This window comes from Pundamilia nyererei, unplaced genomic scaffold (assembly GCF_000239375.1).
Source record: "Pundamilia nyererei isolate P.nyererei 1_Seehausen unplaced genomic scaffold, PunNye1.0 scaffold00245, whole genome shotgun sequence".
Classification (NCBI taxonomy): domain Eukaryota; kingdom Metazoa; phylum Chordata; class Actinopteri; order Cichliformes; family Cichlidae; genus Pundamilia; species Pundamilia nyererei.
This window is the reverse complement of record NW_005187646.1, coordinates 601,128-624,373: the sequence shown is the minus strand read 5'-3', so window position 1 is coordinate 624,373 and position 23,246 is coordinate 601,128. Positions and strand designations below refer to the sequence as shown.

Sequence of the window (23,246 nt, the reverse complement as noted above, 5' to 3'; positions counted from 1 at the left end):
TAACTAGCAGGAGAGTGGGAAAAAAAGAAAACTCTAGAGTACAAAGGGCATCTTGAGTGTGTGTCCTTCTCGTGTGCAGTGTCAGGAACTGAGATGGTATTGTACAAAAAGTGAATAGAAGCTGGATAGGAGAGACTAAGAAAATGGAAGACAGATAAGAGCTTGAAGGAGAGTGAACTCAAGACAGAAAAAGTGGGGAAATGAAGACAAGGAAATCCTTTGTTGTGATATGCCTGTGTCCTTTCCAAGGACAAGATGACATTCCAGTACCATCATGTGACAAGTCTCCTCCTCTCTTGTCTGTTCGGCTCCTCCTTTCCGACGTTATCTTGTCCCTCCCCTGACATTTTCCTCTGCTCTTAGCTTCTCCCAGCAAGTTGCCTTTCTTTGTCCACTGTGGTGAAGGAGAGGTTATTAATGAGAAGGTGAGAGACTTTTAAGTGTATAAGGCCGATTCCAGAAAGGTTGTGAGGCTGTGTAAAATACAAATAAAAACTGAATTTAATGATTTAAAAAAATGTTGTGAACCCACATTTTTATTCACATCAGAACATAGAAAACGTGTCATTTTAAGAAAAAAAGAAAGGTCATTTGGAATTTTACGGGAGCAATCTCCAAAAAGTTAGGACCGGACCATGCTTGCCACTTTGATATGTTATTCTAGCTGCTTAACAGTCCTGGATCTACTTTCTTGTATTTTTCATTTCATGAATGAGTTCAGTTAGTGGTGAATCAGCCTGCACTTTCTACTATCAAGTCATGCTGTTGTAATAGATGCAGGATTCAATTTAGCATTGTCTTGCTGAAATGTGCAAGCCCTTCCCTGAAAAAGACTTTGAATGGAAACATGCGTTGCTCTACAACCTGGATATACCATCATCGCAGAGGGTGACTTTCCAGATGTGCAATCTGACAATTCCATAGACATTAATAGCCCTTTTCCACTAGAACCTACTTGGGTGGCTTGGCACGGCTCAACTTGGTTTTTAGGTTATTCTGTTAGGTGAAAAACCATAAAACCCCGGCCGGGGTTCCAAGCAATCTGAGGCAATCCAAAAATGTGACGTCAACATACTGCATGCCATCGATTCGCTAGTCAGTGGCATCACTCGGTGAGTCATCCTCTATAAAAATCAAAACCGCCATTTTTGAAACCTAGCAACCAGGAAAATGGCCACACAAAAGACAACACTGTGTTCCCCGAGTCTGATAAAAAGCCAAAGACCAAGCAGCAGGTATACCATCGCCTTGACGTCCTCCATCGTTATGGTGTTCATGTCACTTATATATGACGTCTTGGGACTTTTTGCCACGTTGCTATAACAACCCTACGCACATTAGGTGGTACTCGATTGTAACAGAAAACGACCCAAACCGAGTTGAGTTGAGCTGAGTAGGTACTTGTGGAAAATGGCTATAAAGCTGTCTCATACCAGCACCAATTCAGACTTTTGATAACTGATGACAGATTTACTCATTTTAATTTTCTGACCACAGAAGTTTTCTACTTTGCCTGTGTTCATTTTAAACTAACCTTTGCCACGGAGAAGATGGTGACATTTCTGGTTATGATCCTCCACCCATTTTTCTTTATTCCTTACTTCTAAGAAACTCTGCCAATCATGTTATTGGCCTTTTGCTAATTAACCAAATTAGATAAAAGTGTTCCTCCAGCTGTTTCGGTTTACGCCCGTCTACTTTGTCCTTCTACCAACATATTGAGATGTGTTGCTGCCATCACGTTTTTAGATGAAACAATACTTCTCATGAAATAAGAAAATGTCTCAGTTCAAACATTCAATATGTTTCTCTTTCATTTAAATGTCTTTTCTATTGCAAGTTTCTATACAGGCTCAGTAACTTTTTTTTTTTTGCCTTAACTTTGATTAAAGACCAATAAATAAATAAATTCACTCTAGATTTCCAGTGAAAAACGTTCCAGGAATATATGGTTAAATCCATTGTTTGGAAAACTGAGCATTTCACTTTAGGGGTAATCAGCCCTAATCCACCACCTAGATTAGAGGGGATTTACTCATTATTAACTCATGCACTACAGGTCTGCCAGTTTCATGCCCACTGCTTATTACATTGTAGAAAAGAATATTTCCATCAACCTCAAGAATAACAGGAAAAACATCGCTGTGTGTGGGTGTAGTGATTGTAACAAATTTCAAGAAAATAGAAGAAACTGAAATACATACAGGGAGTGCAGAATTATTAGGCAACTTAACAAAAAACAAATATATACCCATTTCAATTGTTTATTTTTACCAGTGAAACCAATATAACATCTCCACATTCACAAATATACATTTCTGACATTCAAAAACAAAACAAAAACAAATCAGCGACCAATATAGCCACCTTTCTTTGCAAGGACACTCAAAAGCCTGCCATCCATGGATTCTGTCAGTGTTTTGATCTGTTCACCATCAACATTGCGTGCAGCAGCAACCACAGCCTCCCAGACACTGTTCAGAGAGGTGCACTGTTTTCCCTCCTTGTAAATCTCACATTTGATGATGGACCACAGGTTCTCAATGGGGTTCAGATCAGGTGAACAAGGAGGCCATGTCATTAGTTTTTCTTCTTTTATACCCTTTCTTGCCAGCCACGCTGTGGAGTACTTGGACGCGTGTGATGGAGCATTGTGCTGCATGAAAATCATGTTTTTCTTGAAGGATGCAGACTTCTTCCTGTACCACTGCTTGAAGAAGGTGTCTTCCAGAAACTGGCAGTAGGACTGGGAGTTGAGCTTGACTCCATCCTCAACCCGAAAAGGCCCCACAAGCTCATCTTTGATGATACCAGCCCAAACCAGTACTCCACCTCCACCTTGCTGGCGTCTGAGTCGGACTGGAGCTCTCTGCCCTTTACCAATCCAGCCACGGGCCCATCCATCTGGCCCATCAAGACTCACTCTCATTTCATCAGTCCATAAAACCTTAGAAAAACCAGTCTTGAGATATTTCTTGGCCCAGTCTGGACGTTTCAGCTTGTGTGTCTTGTTCAGTGGTGGTCGTCTTTCAGCCTTTCTTACCTTGGCCATGTGTCTGAGTATTGCACACCTTGTGCTTTTGGGCACTCCAGTGATGTTGCAGCTCTGAAATATGGCCAAACTGGTGGCAAGTGGCATCTTGGCAGCTGCACGCTTGACTTTTCTCAGTTCATGGGCAGTTATTTCGCGCCTTGGTTTTTCCACACGCTTCTTTCGACCCTGTTGACTATTTTGAATGAAACGCTTGATTGTTCGATGATCACGCTTCAGAAGCTTTGCAATTTTGAGACTGCTGCATCCCTCTGCAAGATATCTCACTATTTTTGACTTGTCTGAGCCTGTCAAGTCCTTCTTTTGACCCATTTTGCCAAAGGAAAGGACGTTGCCTAATAATTATGCACACCTGATATAGGGTGTTGATGTCATTAGACCACACCCCTTCTCATTACAGAGATGCACATCACCTAATATGCTTAATTGGTAGTAGGCTTTCGAGCCTATACAGCTTGGAGTAAGACAACATGCATGAAGAGGATGATGTGGACAAAATACTCATTTGCCTAATAATTCTGCACTCCCTGTATTTGAGATTAGGGTACACACCAGCAACCTGTTGCTAATTTAGAATCACCAGTTAACCCTACATGCATGTCTTTGTGATGAAAACCAGAATACCTGGGGAGAATGTGCATCACACAGAAAACCACAAACTGACCTGAAGGTTCAACCCCAGAATCTTCCTGCCATGAGATAACAGTGTTTAGCTCCATACCACCATGCTAACCAGGAAACTAACTTTTCTTTTCATGTCAGACATAACGGTGACCACTGACCGAGTCATTCAAGGAAGTGAAGGCAGTTTTTCTGTGGAAGGCAATTACAAGAATCTCCTTTTTTTTTTTTTAAAGCTTTCTCAACAAACACTGCCACACAGCTGAAACAAACGCTGCATGACTTTTGAAAGGAAGCTGATAGCAATGACTCAGTGCTATGTTACGCATTCCAACATGTGCTTTTTCACAGTTTGTACTTTTTGTGATCATCCCAGTTCAGGACTTTGACATATCTTTAACCTAATATGTATTTAGTCTCGAATATGTTGCAAGTGAGATGCCTTTGAACACATACAACAGTGCGTAGCCATTTTCTGCTTCGGGCAAAACCTTTGTCATAGCAAAACTGGCACAAACAAAATCTTGGTTTTAAGACAACAATTATGTCATTTTAATTTGGTAGCTGCAGCCATAATTAGTGAGTATGTGCATGTTTACAACTATGGAAAGGCATAATGACAACTTAGAGCTATATCTGAAATCAGCAGAGGTAGGTGGCTGAAGGCCTGCGCCCTGGATGTTTATTTTTTGATAACAGTCTCTTGAGACAAACACAAGATTTGCTCAGACAGTTAAGCAACAGCATTTGATGGTCTTTCTTAAACACATTCACTGAAACCAATCTCCTGATCTTTTGACCTTAGTTTGACTCCCAAACAGACTGCATATTGACTCTATGATTGAATTGTGTATGACTGAAACATCACAGCTGAGAAAAACAGATCATGGTGTCAGGATGCAACTTTTTGAAATTCTGCTATGGTTTTTTGTTTTGTTTTGTTTTGGTCAAACAAAAAAGTGAATCCACATTTTTATACCCAAATTTGAGCCGAAACACTTCTCCATTTTGTTAATTACCAGTACTGTTAATTTAGGGCAGCAATGGCATAAACTTCACTTTGGGTGGTTGTCTAGTAAAGCAGAGCACAATTTGTGTCTTTTAAACAAATGCCTGGTTTGGTTCTGCTGGAGGGTTCTTCCACTTAAAAGGGAACTTTTCCTTCCCACTGTCACCAAATCCCTAGCTCATAAGGGGTCATATGATTGTTGGGGTTTTCTCTGTAGTATTATTGTAGGGTCTAACTTACAATATAAAGCACCTTGAGGCGACTGCCGTTGTGATTTGGAGCTGTATAAATAAAATTTAATTGAAAAAAATGTAATTGAACAATTTGCAATGTTGCTATTCTGTAACAACACATATATTAAATTAAATACTCAGTCTTGACTTTATATTCCTAATGTACTGTCTTCGTTTAACTACAATGCATTTAAAACAAACCTTTAAAAGCAGTTTTTGACAGAGGTGCCACAGAGATATTGTGGGAGACCTTAAAACACACAAACTAAAGTCATGAAAAATGTGCTAGTCCCTCTGCAGCAGAAGGTGAAACGCTGGAATAGCGGTGCTTTGAGCTAAATATTTACGTCAGCATGCCTACATGTCTACGTGCTCACAATAACAATCATCACTTGCTGACATTTGCTTGTTTGCGGTGTTCAAAAAGCTTAAAATTTGCTAAACACAAAGAACAACAGAGATTGGCTCGTATTTGTTTGTTTTCACACATATTGGCAGGTTTACCTGATGATGGTTCTTGATGTGACGTAGAGAGCCACATTTCATGGTGACCAAAACAAGTACTAAAAAAAACCCCTTAAGCCTTAAGGTGATTGCTGTTGTGGTGTACAAATAAAACTGATTTGAATTAGTGTGAATGTGTGTGTGAATGGGTGGATGACTGGATGTGTAAAGCGTTTTGGGGTCCTTAGGGACTAGTAAAGCTATATCAATACAGGCCATTTACCATTTTTTTTTCTTTTTTTTATTTGCACACCATGACTTTGGTCATGACTGGAATTTTAATATTCCAGTCATGACCAAAATAGAAGGTTGAGTCCAGGAGCCATTGGACTGATGTTGCTACCACAGACTGAAAGACCTAAGGACTGCCATGATGCAACAGTTATATAATACTTTACCTGCAGGATGCATCAGTGTCACAACTCCAGGTGTTATTTTTTGTCTGTAGATGACAAGTGTTGAGCTAGAGCTGCAAGTGCAGGCACGTGGGCAAAGCTTGCCAAAGAGACGTTCAGTGCTTTCAGACAGATAGGTGTCCTCAGATTATGTAAAGGATCTATTTTAACCCATGTTACCATGTTGACCCAAACCAAACTGTCATCAAAAAAAGGCCTGAATTTAGAAGTCTTTCAGTCTTTAGGGAATCATCCAGAAAACCCATAAGACTTGTGGTGAGAAGAAAATCACTAGCACATTACTTGCATGTGGTGGTCATTTTGGTATGTGTCTGTTAGCAAACTAGCTTGCGTCCACACTGGGGTTTGCACATTGCAGGATGTGTGCATGAATGTGTGAGAAAGAGTGAGCTCAGACAGTAGCTCTTTGTTGCTGTTGCCAGGATTTTGGATCAGCCAGGCTGAAAGTGCCTACAGTGACTCGTTCTTCCTTTATTCTCTCACTAGTTCCTTGTGCCACTATACTACAGTGCACAGTGCTGGGAAATGTAAAACTATAACGTCACATCCAGTGCTGAAAAGAGAAGTCTTACATAGCTTTTAATTTCTATTTTATTTGTTCAGTGGTTACATTTTAAAAGATTCAAATCATTTGTACATTAGATATTTTACATTCTGTCATCGGTTGTGATCAACCCCAAATTAAATATCTAATTTTTGGTGTGAGTTCTTACAAAATGGAAAATTAGTGCAGAAATGTATTAAAACATGTGCCAGTGCACGTGAAAATACAGTATTTAATCGTTTATACAATTCCACAAGATTGAAAGTCAATATTTGGGTTACCACCTTTGTTCTTCAACACAGTCTGAACTCTCTTAGGCAGCTTTCCTGTCATTTCTTTAAGTAGTCTTCAGGAATTGTTCTCCAGGCTTCTTGAAGGACATTCAAATCTCTTCTCTGGATGTTTCTGCCTTTTGTTCTGTTCTCTGTCAACATGATCCCACACTGCTTCGATAATGTTTAAGTCCAAGTTCTGGGGAGGCCAATCCATGTCTGATAGTGCTGGATTGGCCTCAGATCAGGGATGGGATGTGTTTCAGCATCAAGCTCATTATAAGCACATGAAGGAATGTGTCAAATAAACCCTTAATCTTCATCTGATGTGCTAAAGGATTTGTATTTGTGACTTTGATGAGTATGAAGTTGTGAAGAATATTAACACAAGCTTTAGGAAAACTGCACATGAAGGAAAAAAATCTGTCAGAATCATTAAGACAAGTATTGATTTCCTATTTACTTCTGTACCAACATGTTTCAGTTTCAACTGCCTGTTTGCAGCTTTGACAGTGACCTTAGCCATACAATAATAGCAATAACCTGAATTAGAAAAATGCATCCCTCGCCCTGTCTGTCTCTTTCTCCCTCCATCTTCCTTTTTTCATTCCTTTAATTGCAGCGGGTAATCCTCAACCAGATTAAATGGATGTGCAGGGTCTATGTGCGTGCGCCTGTGTGGTCTGAATGAATGACACATAGATCCCTCAGAGATTACATGATCCCTGTCATCATCTCCCTGGGTGAAACTGACGAGAATCCAAATCCAATTTACTCTCCACTGACGTCCACTCGTACCAGGAATACGATCTGGCAGCTTGTAAAGCAGCTAAACCGAACCACTTAGGATTTTCTTCATGTCAGAGAGGATGCCATGTGCGTTGCCGTAGCCTAGTTTGATTACACTTTGATCTGTCAGCTGGCCTATTTCTAGCTGACACTGCAGCTGATTTGAATGTTTACTAATTACACAAGCATTTTGTTGTGGTGCAAACAGATTTCAGAAATTCTTTCATCTCTCTTGGCCTGCAAGGAACCAAGCTTCTGGTAAATGGTTGGGTGTAGAAACTGCTGTGGACGCCCTCTGTTTTATGCCTTATCTTCTCCTTTCATACACAATTTGACCTGGTTTTTGAATTTCCTCATTCAGGTGACTGACTTAACCATTGAAGAATATGCATCCATCAGAAGTCACATCATCAACACATCCCATAACATTGCTTCCACCATGTTTGATAGATGATGTGATATGCTTCTTGATCTTGTGTTGTTCTCTGCTTTTCTATATTTTTCTCTTTCCCTCATTCTTTATCTTGGTTTCATCTGTCCAAGCATCTTTTTCCCCCTTCTGGCTCTTTTAGAGGTTTAGGGTTTTCTGTATAAGCCATTCCTAGGCTCCTTGGTCTAGCATTTGCCCCAGGTTTTACACCTTGTTTTAAACCTCTGTATCTTCATTGATGAAAATGTTTCACTTTTACAGTGATACATCTACATATTTGAGAGTCTGGTTTACACCATCCTCAATCAGTTTATTATCAGAAAATCCCCTCATTCATATAATCAACTTGATTCTTTTCTTTCCATCTTGTTTTTGTCCTACTGGCTTCTTTGCCAGTCATGTTGATGTTATGTCATTCTTTGATATTGGTGACAAATGTGGTCTGACAAACTTCAACACCATCTTGGACTATATCTGGCAGCAATAATCCTTTTTGTGGTGTTCTTCTGGAGGCACTAGTTCTGCTGAGGGACTCCAACAAGAACCTGTAGGAGGTAGAGAACTGATCCAATGTAATAAATTAACTGAAAATGTCAAGTAAACCAAAGACTACCAGCTGCAGTTAGAGATGAAAGACTTACTAGAAAAAACTCTAGTTATTTATTTACTACTTACCAGGTAAACTATTCACAGAGGAGCACCTTATAAATAGTAGTGTTTAACATATGAATGGGAGCTGTGATGCATGGACAAAAATATTTAAAAAGTAAAATGTTGCCAACTAAAGTGATGGGATTAAAAAAAGATTAAGAAAACTACTTTGACTGTTTATTTGTTTTTTAACGTTCTGATAAAGACTAAAAAAAATTATTAAGGTGATGGGACCAAGTACAGTCCAGTTTTGAGTACTTATTAGTTTGCTAAAATGGCAGGCTTCTAATTTAAACAAAATCATATTTAGGACAACTAATTTAGGGCAAAGGTTGTTTTTTTTATAACAGTAGTCCTCTGTTTGATGACAGAAAACAAATATGCAGCATTTAGCTTCATATCCATATATGTTTTTCTGACCTCATTTGGTTTTTTTTATATATTTGTATGAGAGGAGAAGAAGTGGAAACCAAGAGAGACAAAAAGTTGTTTTTTGTTTTTGTCCCTTTCATTCATTGCAGCCTCAACAAGAGTCTGTTTTCTCTTTTGTTGACCTTGGCACAGATATCCCAGCGTGTCCACAGAGTCTCTGACTTCTTCATCTGGAATTACTCTCTGCAAAGAAACATTTATGTCTGAGGCTATATAGCATGTTTCTGTGCCGTACTTAAATTTGTATTTTTTCTGTGAAAATTGGCCATTCTGTGTCTGTTTGATCAAAAGCAACCCAAAATTACTGCTAAAACTGAAACCTAAAAATGCACATGCTGAGCTAAATTCTAAACACCAAGAATAAATTACAGTCCTCCTTTTTTCAAGCTTTAGACAAACACCTAAGATGGAAATTTTGAGTATGTGTGTGAAGTCTCTTTTAGGAGTTATTAAGTCCTACTGGGAGTATGTCAGGCTGTCTTAACATTATGAAGTTTTCTCTTAAATGCTGGCAAAGTAAAACTAATATTTTAATTCAACTTACTTTTACTCAATACTTTTCATTTTGACTCGGTGTACCACCCCAGTGGATTTTAATTCAAGCAATCACAATGTTAATAAAGTGCAGACTTTCAGCTTTAATTCAAAATATCTAACTTGCATTAACTGTTTATGAATTACAGACATGGTTTCTTTACTAGTCAACTGGCTAATAAGAAGTTTCATGACCAGGTGAGACTTATTGCCTATTCCAGAACCAGTTATACAGATGGTAAATGGCCTGCATTTGTATAGCGCCTTTCGAGTCCTTAAGGACCCCAAAGCGCTTTACACTACATTCAGTCATTCATCTATTCACACACACATTCACACACTGGCAATGGCAAGCTACATTGTAGCCACAGCTGCCCTGGGGCGCATTGACAGAGGCGAGGCTGCCGGACACTGGCGCCACCGGGCCCTCTGTAGGCAAACATGGGGTTAGTATCTTGCCCAAGGATATTTGGCATGCAGCCAGGAGGTAGCCTGGGATCAAACCACCGACCTTCTGATTAGTGGCTACAGATAAAAGAGTTGGAGTTGATTCCAAGCATTGAAATTGCATTTGGTAGCTCTTCACTCCAAAGTGATGTAAGCGGAAGTGAAAGTGGCTAAATTCAACCTTCTGCAACATCAAAAGGCCTTAAAGACCACAGAAGAAGTCTAGGAAGTGGATGATCACAGAAGTATTTCCATGGTGAAGAAAAACAACTTCACAACATCTGACAAAGTATCACTGTCAGGGTCTACAGGTTTGTCAAGGTTTACAACAAGGTGCACAGTGCTGATAAATGATATGACATGCAATCTATACTTTCTGCAAATCGATGATGACCCAAATCATACTGCAAAAGCAACCCAATGTTTTCTGAGGGCAAAGAAAGGGGATATTGTTCAATGGGCAACTCAGTCACCTGATCTGAACTCAACACAGCTGCTTTTCAGTTCCTTTAAACAAAACTAAATGCAGCAAGACCGGCAAACAAGCAGCAATTATGGTATGGGTGACTGTACAGCATCTCAAGAGAGGAACCATGATGTTTGTTGGCAGCAAGGGAATAAAAACAATTCTTATATTTATGAAAATAGTTTGTGCAATTACTTTTAGGGCTCTGAAATAGTTTGGTTAAAACCCTTGAATTAAAGCTGAAAGCCTGCACTTTAGTCGCATGTTGATTGTGTTATTTGCAGTCCACCTTGATGTCATGTACAGAGACAAAATCATAAAAACTGTGTTATCACAACCTAACCTAAACCTAACAACATTATTCACCTGGCTGTCCCAATACAGTGTTCCCACCCTACCTTCTGGGAACCATTGGTATAATGTACTGAAGTCTGTAATCCAGCTGGGCTTTTTAGTATCTTTACTTGTCTTTGAAGTTCATGTTAAAAGCTCATTACAATTTTATAATATTGTTATAAAGGTACAGCCAGTTCTTATCTCTGGGGTGTCAGTTATTTCTGTTTGGTCAAGGCTCCTTTAGGTGCAACGTGTGCTTTGGTGGCGGTGCTCTGAAGTACTGAGTTATGGCATGAGTGAGACTCGGCTGTCACTTCCAGCTCATTTCTTCAGCAAGAAATATTTTAGCTTTTCTCACATTCAGTGTAAAGTTCTTATTTTTCAATGGTATTGGTAGCAGCTTGATTGGGTCTTGGTGATGTATATTGTGGTTGCTCTGTTTAGGCCTGAATGTTTTATGATAGTATTTGTGTCATTTCCACAGTGTGTCTTTTTTTCCTGTCTCCCTCAACAGGCCGTGACAGATGGCTGCCTGTCCCTGACCCAGAGGTTTCTTCCTGTTAAAAGGGAGTTTTTCCTTCCCACTTTTGCGTGCTTGCTCATTGGTGTTGTGTGATTGTTCATGTTTTCTATCTATTTTCTTTATTATATCTCTTTTATTATTTTACAGTCTTTACCTTACAAAATAAAAGTCAGTGCAATAGCATCAGCAAACTCTTAATTATCTTACCTAAAACAATCTGATGCATTTAATTTCATTTTAAATCGTTTTTCACCTGGTCATCCATGTCACATCCTCTTTGTATTGCCCCACAGCTTGGGAACGACGGTTGGGAAAGACAAAGCATTGCTGATAATACTGATGCTATCACTTTTTTTTCCCTTGGGAATTGAAGGCATTACTAGTCAGTGTTTTCATATTTGGGTACACTGCAGGGAGACACTTCTGCACACATTACATGTTTTAACAGCCTTAAGCTCAGAGAAAATCTGTCATGTCATTATTATTTTTGCCCTGAAAAACATAACCAGGTAAGGAAAGATATTTGCCAATCAAAATTTGCATTATAAAAAAATCATTTAAAAAATGTAAATATGGTTTAAAAAATTAATAAAAAACTATATTTATTTTAAAATAACTGAAAGTAATAATTCTGATTCAAAAAATATTTAAAAGTCTAAATAATCTTTCAAAATAATACTTAATATAAGACCATGATACTCTAAGGACGATCTAAAAAAATTGACTAACTCAAGCAATCAAAAACTGCATTTTGTTGGGTATCCACATGAGTAACCATATATTCACACGTTAAAATCCCTGACTGTGCAGAAGAAATAAACATTACTACATATAAATTAATAAAATTAATATACAGCTTTTCTTTGGTCTGAAATAAGCATGTCAACATTAGCTTTTAACAGCGTTGTCGGACCTATGATCCAAAATTTTTCAGTTGTCAACTGCGTTTTTCACAAACTTGTGATTGCTCATGTTGGTTATGTCCATATTTTATATACAGTTGGTGGTCTGCCCCCATCTTCATCATCATGAGATAATACAGATTCCCACAGAGTTTAAGTATCTCATGAATTTTGCTATGGCTTTGCTAGGTTTAAGGCCTTAACCTTTGATGCATAGAGAGTTAATTTGACTGCGAGCATGTTGTAGATGAACAAATATACATTATGATATGTGCTGTTACAGCACGAGGATTTACTGTCTCAGTGGGGTGGGAAACATGCTGTTCTTATCCCGTGGCTGTAATTTGGTTCAACTGTGGTTGCATTTTACATGTCTGTGCCTTTTTTCTCATCACTCCTCAAGTGAATGTTTTATATCAAATTAAAAATAAACTGCACAAAGTCACATTTATTTAATGGATATTTTTGATTCCAAGTATCTGTAGGCTTTGTGCTGTCTTGTACAAGACCTTGGGCGAGGGAAGGGGTCCTGAAGAAATCTTGAAGAAGCCTACAATAGGAATAAGATGTAGCAAACAAGTCACACATTTTGGCTGTAATCATATGATAGCTTCTCAAGTAAAGAACAGATGTATGTATATTTGTCAGGCATCTCTGGAGGAGTAGAAATGACAGCAAGGCAAATGTTCTCACATGTCAACATGGGTTTGACTGTTTGACTGTCACCCTCGCTGCAGGAGTGGCTATGAGGAGGACAAAGCACTAAAATCTAAATCTTAAGAATCACTGGTCTGTACGTGTACTGCACTTGAGTGTCCTTTTGCCATGATAAGTTATTCTGAAATTACGTTTTATAGTCCTTGCAGGTGGCAGCACGGTGGCACGGTGGTTAGCACTGTTGCTGCACAGCAAGAAGGTCCTGAGTTCAATTCCAACATCAGGCCGGGGTCTTTCTGTGTGGAGTTTGCATGTTCTCCCCGTGTTTGCGTGGGTTCCCTCCGGGTACTCCGGCTTCCTCCCACCGTCCAAAGACATGCAGCTTGTGGGGATAGGTTAACTGGATAATCCAAATTGTCACTAGGTGTGAATGAATGTGAGTGTGAATGGTTGTCTGGCCCTGAGACAGACCCCACCTCTCCCCCCATGACAGCTGGGATAGGCTCCAGCACCCCCCGCGACCCTGAAAAGGATAAGCGGAAGCGAATGGATGGATAGTCCATGTAGGCAGTCAGTATGTTGGCACTACTATAGACGGCTTAATGTTAGCTTTCTTGCCCCAGTCAGGACTTTATAGCGCACTCACTTACATGTTGCATATCCAGATTAAGTCTCAGTTTAGGGAACTTTGAGACCCTTTTGCTATATTTTCAAGGGTAGATTTTAGTGTGTATTCAAGCCCAGTGTTGAATCCCTCTGACATAAGAAATTCTTTAAATGCACAGTCCTGAATGCTTGCTTGATGGCAAGCATCTTTTGAAGGAAGTATTCCAACGCTATTTGAGAGATATAATCTCTCCAGTAAGTCCTGGGTCTTCCCTGGTGCTCTCCTGGGTAGACGCTTCACACCTCACTAGGAGAAGTTCAGGATGGATTGCAGTAAGATCACCAAACTACCTCAGTTGGCTCTTTCGAATGTGGGGAAACAGCAGCTCTGCTCTGAGCCCCTCCTGGATTACCTCCTCACACTAGCCTAAGCCCAGTCACCCTTTGGAGGAAGCTCATTTCTGCTGATTGTGATGCTTTAAGCCAATACACCCAGGTGATGGTAGGAATCTGGAATGGCCAGTCTAAATTCTTGGCTCTCCTATTCACAAATCCTGAATAGTTACATTAATCGTTACATTGAAATGTTACATTACATAAAAATCTAGGGAAGTATTCCAGAGGCCATTGTCATTCTGAAAAATTATGCCATTGCCAATCAAATCCTTTCCAGATGGTGGTATTGCATGGCGAATGAAAGCCTGATGGTACTTTTCTGTGTTCATAATTCATTAGCTTTATCAAGATCTCCAACATCACTGACTGAAATACAGCCCAAACCATGACAGAGCCTCCACCATTGTTCATAGACTGTAGACACTCACTGTTGAACCTGTCTCCAGTCTGAACTAAAAATGTGAAATTTGGATTCATCACTCCATCAGACATATTCCCACTGATTTTCCAGTTCTTGTGGAATGTGGCATACTTAGGCCTTTTCTCGCTGGTTTCAAAATGAGGGAAAAACTCTCCAAAGACAAATTTTGAAAGACCTCCAGCAAGCAAGCCTGGCTGCTTGGAAGTAAAATATAAAGAAATAAATGGTGGCTCAAGACGTTTACACAGTTCTGTACGTTGACCTGTTTCTCTACAACACTTTAAGAGGTTATATTTATGCATTTGCATGTACATTTTTGCACACACTTTTTTAAATTTCTGGACATGTGTCTTTACAGTTATGTGAATCTTCATCATGAATGCTTTATACCCATTGTACTGTATATTTTGCAAAGTTGGCTTCCGTTATAATCACTTTTCTTAAGCATAAGTACAGCTGTTCACATTGCTGCTTTTTTTTTAATCTAGCACTTCAGTGTCTTTTAAATTGCTTGGACCCCGTGCCTCTGCTGCTGGTGTTTCCCCTAATAATATTCATGTTAACTCTTAAACATGGCCTTTAGAACGTTACTGTACTACCAACTACATGGTTGGTAGTACAGTAACGTTCTAAAGGCCATGTTTTACATTTTCAGCTCCCACGTTGTTTGTGTATGACAGAGGATTGTTTAGGGTTATACAAGAGCCTATAATGCCTTAATTGCAGAGCTAAAACCTACATTATCTCCATAAAATCTCTGAGGGAGCCACTTAGGCTCAATCATGGTTCACTGTTTTGGTTTTATTGATGCAAGAATTGCATAATTTCCGTGTGGGGGGGTGAACATCCCAAAGACTCAAGCATCCACATGTACAAACTCTGCAAATGAAAGTCTAAACACTAATTTCCAATGTGTGTGCTCGTGTTTTTGGATAGAAGGTGTGATCATATGTCGTTAAGACAAAGGTATCTCTGGGTGTTGACATGACGGGCACATTTTGTTCATTAGCATCCCGATGACTTTCAGATCACTACACCACAAACCAATATCCTATCCTGGGTTTGACTGTACTGCGGTGAGCTACAGCTATTATGAGTTGATATGCAACAGTGTGTGAAAGCAGAAAAAGTCTCAAATGGTTTTTGGCTTTAGTTAATGTAAGGGAGTAGCAGGCAACAAACCAAGGCATTCAGCATTTTATGTTAAACACAGTGGTTTAGCATAGTAAAAGGCATTGTAGAGCAGCCCTTTCTTAAAGTAATGCAACCTTGAAATGCATTGGACGATCTTTTTTTTTTCATAAGGGAAGTTCAGAAAGCTTCGGGCTCACTGGATTACTTCCATTGCAATCCAAATTGTATCTGTGCTATGTGCACCAGTTTACTTCTCCTTTCACCTGCACCCTCACAAGATAAAAGTCCATTTTAAGCATCAAGTCCCTACTTTCAGCCATTGTTAATGAAGATTTGAGGAAATAAGTCACCTTCATAGCTGGATTCACTCCAGTGTTTCTCAACCTCAAGCGGGTGGAGACATCATAAACACATAAACGCTTCAGGTAAAATTAATGAGCAAGAAAATGTAAATTGTTTTCATAATGGCAGAATGAGGGGTGAAAGTCAAGTGGAAGACAGGAGGCAGTTTGTGCAACACATAGGGTTTGAGTGATCTTTAGCCCCCACATGGTCCTGCCCTGCCCAGCCACGGCTCCACCAGGTCAGGTATAAAGGTGTGCCAAACTGATGCCACCCATCGTCCCTGCTCTGGAGAGGGTGGAAGACAAGGGAGTGAAAGAGACAGTGCAGGTGTGAGAGAGAGAAGTGGAGGAGGGAAGTTTGACTTGTAAGGCAGGAAGATTGACTGCTGTTAGACTTGAAATACAATCATGGGATTTGGAGTAAGTACTGAAATTTTATCACAGATTTTGGCCTTTAAACTTACCTTAAGATTAGGTTCTGCATTTCTTTTCAGGTTTGAGCTCAGTCTAAATTTTGGTTATTTTGATAAAGAAATAGAATTTATTTTGAGAGAAAACAAAAATACCTCTTGTCTTTTCCAAATCATGAGGTTATTCTTGGGGCTAGGTTTGGAGTCACCATCAGAGATAACCTGGATCTCACAGGGCTCAATTTATCGTTTCGTGTTAATGTCAGTTCTCTTTTTTCTAACTTAAATTTATTTTTACAGCTTTGGCAGCATTATAAACCCAAGATTATCTGGATCAAGATTAAAGAATTTTGCTCTTCTAACAGTTATTAACACCGGTGTCAGAGCATGTTTGAACAGGACGGCTGACCTGACTTTCTGCTCTTATTTTTGCACAACAGCAGAGGAAGCTTCAGGGCAATTTCCCCCACATATGTTCAGTTTTATTAATGCCACATTTTGTGCCACTTTCTTCTCTCCAGAAAGGAAAGGATAACTACAAGCTGGCAGCAACGTCAGAAAATGGAGGACAGAAAAGCAAGAAGGCTAGAAAGAAGAAGGACATGGATGAGCTGAAGAAAGAAGTGGACCTGGTGAGTACTCAGCTCACGTGCAGCCGCTCTGTGATCATCTGTAACTTGACTGGCTTGATGTCAAGTAAGAAAAGTGAGAATTTTAAGCATACAAAACTACTGATAAATAGTTTGACTGTGTCACAGAAAGAAAAAGGCATTGAATAAACGTTCGTGAACTTTAATGACAGTCACTCGATTGCTGCCAGTGGCCACAGCAATGATGCATTCACGGCTGAGGCAAACCTCTGCTTTGGCCTCATTGCTGGTCTCATGAGATGTAGGTGTCTGAGCCATATTTCATGAAGATTGCTGCTTACATTGCTGGACGTACACTCCCATGTTATTAAGATGCTGTCAGCTATAATTACCTTCTAAGTCATGTTTATCTAGATTGGTTTTTAATGCTGAGTGAGTGAGAGGCTCTGTTGTTGTTGTATTGTGTGGTTCCTTAGATCACATCAACTCATCCTTCATGCGCAAACAGCAATTTTCTGCTGCTACATTCACATAATAAAACACATGTAATAAAATGCATGCCTGCCTGTGGGATTTTGGCTTGTTTTACTCAATGTTTCTCAATCTCTTTGTTTTTCCTCTCCTACTCTCAATAGGATGATCACAGGTTAACCTTGGAAGAACTTATCAGGAAATATGGAACTGACCTAACCAGGGTGAGCACTTCAGACGGGCTTGTGGGTATCTAGTTTTTTAGAAGTGTGTTTTTTTAGAAGATAATCCCACAGGTCAAGGAGGATTTCATAGTCCAACATGAGGTTATAAGTAGAGGTGACAGAAAACCACTTTTTAATGTCTGATACCAATACCGATATCATAAATTTGGATATCTGCAGAAACCGATATGAATCCTATACAGTCTATTTTATAATCAATAAAACTGTTTTTTTAAGTTCATGCTAACTTTAAAAACTGTAAAAAACAAAACACTAAAGCTATTCTATTACACCCAAAATATTTTGCAGTTCAACAATACTAATCTTTTTATTTAAACTTTTAGCAGAACTTTAAATCGAAGTATTTAAAGTAATATTCAAAAATTAATTTAAAATGCAATTTTATGCAGATTTCAAAAATTCTTTGGTTCTGAAAGAAAGAATGGACCCTTTTATACTTAAAGCTTAACATAAATAGACATCCAGAGTGGAAAGCAGTGCAAATGAATGCAAACACGGCTTCTCACAACACTCATCTTTTATCAAGATGGATGTCAGTGTAAGCTAATGAATTTTGTGTAATTTCCATACAAAACATGAGTATGAAAAAAGTGTTTTTCATATTTTGTTTTCGAACCACGAAACTGTTTAACCATGTGTCGTGCCAAAGTTGATATCCCTGACAAAATTTGTTTCCCCTGCATCAGGAGCACACGCAGGGCTCTCCAAATCACGGGCAAACACTATCCCACATTCTGGATTTGAAGCTCACAAACACTTCTAATAACGGCTAAATACTGAAATTTTGGAGATGTTAGCTCCTTATACAGTGAAGTTATAGTGGGATACAAATAATATCAGGCTGATCCTGCCACAATATGTTCCCCCCCTGCCTAAATCATGGACAAAGAGTATCCCACATTCTTCATTTTTAGTTCACAAACGCTTATAATGACTAACTAGTCCTAAAACTTTGAAGGTTTTAGCTCTTTATACAGTAAAGTTACATCTATTTATCAGATAAAATGTCCTTTATTTGTTAAAATAATCCCATCCGATACCACATGAGAACAATAAATATATAAGTTTCTGTTGTAACCCTCAAACTGAATGGTACTGTTACGACACTCATTTTTCACTTTTTCACAAAACTAAAACATCACTACTTCCACGTCTAATTGTCTGTAATGGAGGCAGAAAAAACTGGATCTGCACTCCGTGCCCAGCGAATGCTCGCAACGCAAGAGGTACGAATTTTGTCAGGGATACCTACCTTGGTACACCTGGTTTGGCAGCACATAGCGAGGCTCCAAATGCTTTTAGTGTGAACTCCGGACCGCCGACAGGTCTCGCACACAACAGTCACTCTATCATGTGACGCATGCTGCTCCGACGTGCTATTTCACTACGTGGGTTACGCCATGTTGCAAGTTTTGTGAGATGTTTTTGTGATATTTAATGGATCGGATTACTTTTTTTTTTCTCCCCGATATCCAGTAATTTAGATCAGGATCAGACTGATACAGATACTGTATATCGGATCAATCCTTCCCTAGTTATAAGCACATGACTCAGGACAGGCAACAGTTTAGTTTACTTTGTCAAATGGACTGGTACTTATATAGCAGTGTTTCCCAACCTTCTGGAGCCACGGCACATATATCACATTAGAAAAATCACACAGCACACCACCAAGCAAAAATGTCACAAAAAGCATATTGATCATTTTTCCCCGCACACCAGGTATAGCGGAATTGGCTCAGTTTGTCCCCAGTATAGTTTGCTTTCTTCTAACCACTACTCATGCTAGGGGCGTCGTCTGGGTTGGAATTTTCTCCAAGACCCAGGTCAGATTGAGTACTTTTCTGTTGCTATTACGCATTGCATTCTTTCACTCAGAGCATGACTATTATGTAATTTCTTCTTCTTCTTCTTCTGTTTTACTGGCAGTTGGCAACCCATTTAATTAGAGCAGGTAGTTGTACTGCCCTCTAGTGGAAGAGAATGTAATTGTTCTGCCCATTACTCACGCCGGACGCTTAGAGTACTAATCAGGTGGAACCAGGTAATATTCCACGACACACCTGATCATTGGTTGGGAAACACTGTTATCGAGCACCTTTCTACTTAATATGGGCATTCAAACTGCTTTCACCCAGTCACACACATATTAATACAGTGCTTCTATCTTTACTAAGCACTTTTATCTAACATGTCAACATGTTCGCACTCTGATAGGTACATCGGGGGTAAACTTGGGATTCTGTAACTTGCCCAACGACGCTTTGACACATGGACAGAAGGAGCCCGAGATTGAGTCATGGGCTATGTGGCACTTAGCTATTTGTTTCTTTAGCCTACTTGTAATTAGCTTCCTGCCTTCATTCATTCCAATAAAAGCTGGTAGAGGAATATTGTCTCTGTAAAGTAACATCCATCCATTCTTTTCTGTTTAACCAGTCGTCAGGAGACTGGAGCCTATCCCAGGCTTTGCTTCTTGACTCTTTTTAATGCCACATGTGGCACAAACAAAATACATTGTCTTTATAGTCCCAGATTACTTGTGGAAATGAAGAAGTTTTTTTTTTTTAGACAACTCAAGTGAACTTACAGGCAGTTACATTAACAGGTTAGACAGATGGTGAACTGGACCTTTAAAGTATCAATACATACCACACTACAAAAGGCAGACTTGGATACTATTCAATAGTAGCTCCATGTGATCTTCATCAAGCTACAGATAAACACACAGAATGTACTTTCACACACCAATACGGACCCACCTAATGATTGCTTGAGGCTGATTATCTCCTGGAATCTGACCTGTCTGAACAGTTTCACTCATATAGGGAAACGGGCTTTATTGACTCTGCCAACAAAGAAAATAGTAGTAAAAAAAATTCCCCGTATTTCTTCAGAGGATTTCATAGAAACAGACACAACCTGATCACTTGGTAGTCTTTGCGCCCACTGTTAATTACAAGACTTGATTTCCCATAAACATGGATTTCTCTTGTTGTCTGTTCTTAAGGAGAAGAAGCTGTAATTTTAAGATTACTGAGGTATTTCGGCTTGTGGTTGTTTTTTCTTCTTGGTTTTCCATTAGGCCTTAATTCACCATTTCTTTGGATTTAAATGCTGTACGTATTAAACTGAAATGTTCTTCTTCTTCATTATGTTTGTCCTTAAGTCAGCAAAGATTAAAAACTTTTTAGGAACAAGGGAAAAACTGGAATCACACATTTTCATATCAGGTTTTACACAGCTTAACCTTTCCTCTTGCCTTTATCGTTCTTTTTAGGGTCTCTCCTCCTCCAGAGCAAAAGAGATCCTGGCCCGAGATGGCCCCAACGCCCTCACACCTCCCCCCACGACACCTGAATGGGTCAAGTTCTGCAAACAGGTAAGAGTCAAACATCCTCCCCTTGCAAACCGGACCTGTGGTGGAATATCCAAATAGTAGAAATGCAAATTAAGTCTGTGTCACTGTAAACCAGTACAACCAGCAAAGCCTGATTGTTATTTCCTCTTGTTTCTAGCTGTTTGGTGGTTTCTCCATGCTGCTGTGGATTGGTGCCATCCTCTGCTTCTTGGCTTATGGTATCCAGGCTGCCTCAGAAGATGAACCTGCAAATGATAACGTAAAAATAACGTCTTCAACTAGATTGTTGTATGTTAAACAGTGTTGATAAGGTCACTTTTAAAAATGTATTCCACTACAGATTACAGAATACATGCCCCAAAATGTATTTTGTAACATATTCCGTTACATTACTCAGTGAGAATAACGTATTCTGAATACTTTGGATTACTTAATATATTATCATGCTTTTTACAACTACATGAATGTACTATTGCTCTGTGATTTATGACTATTACTTGGTTACCCGCCATACCAATACCAATATCAACTAGATTTTTGAATCTTAACATAAAATGAGTAACAGTAGGGTGGACATTATGTAAGGCTTCACTTTTTGCAGCGGTCTCGTATTGAAAACTATTCCGTGCTTATATAAAACAGGTCCGCGGCTCCAAATCGTAGTAAAGGGACCTCTGGCTAATACATTGGGCTCTGTGACTGGCTCATAGCCAAAAATTAGCTTTACTTTGTTGTTCCGGTCAGCTTTGCTAGCGAGAGACAGAGAGAGGCGTTGAAAGGCTGCTCCAACGGAACTTATTGTTTTGGAGGAAAACACGAACACAGTGTACAGTCGAGTCTTAATAGAAAATTTACAACTGGGCTCGTCAGGTACTCTTTTTTGCTGCAGTGGTTATTATTATAGTTACATGCTTCCAACTCCCGTTTCTGGTCGGTGACAACTCGTACTTTTCCACTCTTCTTTTTCTCCCTCCTCGCGCTCACAGACACATAACAGGTATGGCAGTCCATTCTCCCTGCAGCACAGACTACACTGCCCATGAGGCTACATTCTTTAGAGCTATGTCTGTAACACTCTGCCTGTTGCCTTCATATTAAATAATTTTTTTAATAATTTAAAAAATATTTCTTTATGCTATTATGCGGGCGCAAGTAGGGGTGACATGGGCTGCAAGATTGAGACACAGGCATTAGAGCCTCTTAATGGATGTTTTGTTTGGGTTTCCACCGGCGTGGAATTACCAAAAATAAAGAGGGCATAGACTAGCATATGAAACAGAAAAAGACCACCGTGTAATCCATTTATGTTAACAAAGTAACTGTATTCTGAATACCACTTTTTTTAACTGTAACTATAACGGAATACAGTTACTCATATTTTGTATTGTAAATACGTAACGCCGGTTCATGTATTCCGTTACTCCCCAACTCTGATGTTAAATAAATAATGTATAACACAAAAGATGACCTAACTGCGCCTTCTCTGTTAATGTAGTTGTACCTAGGTATTGTGCTTTCTGCTGTCGTCATCATCACCGGTTGCTTCTCCTACTACCAAGAGGCCAAGAGCTCCAAGATCATGGAGTCCTTCAAGAACTTGGTCCCACAGGTGAGACACAAAAAGAAAAGCTAATGTAACAGTTCATTTATACACACTGTTTTTGTATCATTTTGCTTGGTAGCCTCCCGGCGGTAACACCCAACAGTACTAGTTGCACAACTCTAAGGAGTAGCGTTTCTTCATCAGTATTACAACAATGATGATGCATTTTTACCATCACTCATCTGACTTTTTGTTGATGGGAAAAGAAAGAAAATACATATTCATGTGTCTTTTGACATATCTAGGTATGCTTGATGTGTTCCCTAAAAATTCCTAAAATATCTTTGATTTTTATAGCAAGCCCTGGTTATCCGTGATGGCGAGAAGAAGAGCATCAATGCTGAGGATGTAGTGCTCGGAGATTTAGTGGAGGTGAAAGGAGGAGATCGAATTCCTGCTGATCTCAGAGTTGTCTCTGCTCACGGCTGCAAGGTTCTTTAACTCAAATACTTGTGTTAATTACACCATACATTTTTCTAGAGTGGGGGTTTGACAGCTATGGTTTTATTTATATAAATCTTATTTTATGTGTTATAGTTTTTGAGTAATTTTTCATTCTTGAAGTGGCAAAATCAACCTCAGTCCTCCACCCTTGTGCATCACCTGATCATCACCACTGGTCAGCAATCACAGCTTATTGCTGACCCTGTTAACATGTTTGTTTCTTTTTTTTCATTCCTCAGGTGGACAACTCCTCCCTGACTGGTGAATCAGAGCCTCAGACTCGATCTCCAGAATTCTCCCATGAAAACCCACTGGAAACCAGGAACATTACTTTCTTCTCCACCAACTGTGTTGAAGGTACAGACACAAAAATTTATTTACTGTCTAATTAGAGAAAACATAA

At 39.4% G+C, this 23,246-nt stretch overlaps 1 protein-coding gene across 1 annotated transcript in view; it reads left to right on the top strand.

The window, feature by feature from the left end:
- LOC102215134 (sodium/potassium-transporting ATPase subunit alpha-1-like) overlaps positions 1–23,246 on the top strand; it is a 61,072-nt gene that overhangs the window by 27,958 nt on the left and 9,868 nt on the right. The window contains exons 2-8 of the mRNA XM_005749454.1: positions 16,651–16,761; positions 17,355–17,414; positions 20,716–20,817; positions 20,954–21,055; positions 22,292–22,405; positions 22,697–22,831; positions 23,083–23,200. Coding sequence (XP_005749511.1) covers positions 16,732–16,761; positions 17,355–17,414; positions 20,716–20,817; positions 20,954–21,055; positions 22,292–22,405; positions 22,697–22,831; positions 23,083–23,200 — 661 coding nt within the window. The 5' untranslated portion in view covers positions 16,651–16,731. The remainder of the gene's footprint in view (positions 1–16,650; positions 16,762–17,354; positions 17,415–20,715; positions 20,818–20,953; positions 21,056–22,291; positions 22,406–22,696; positions 22,832–23,082; positions 23,201–23,246) is intronic.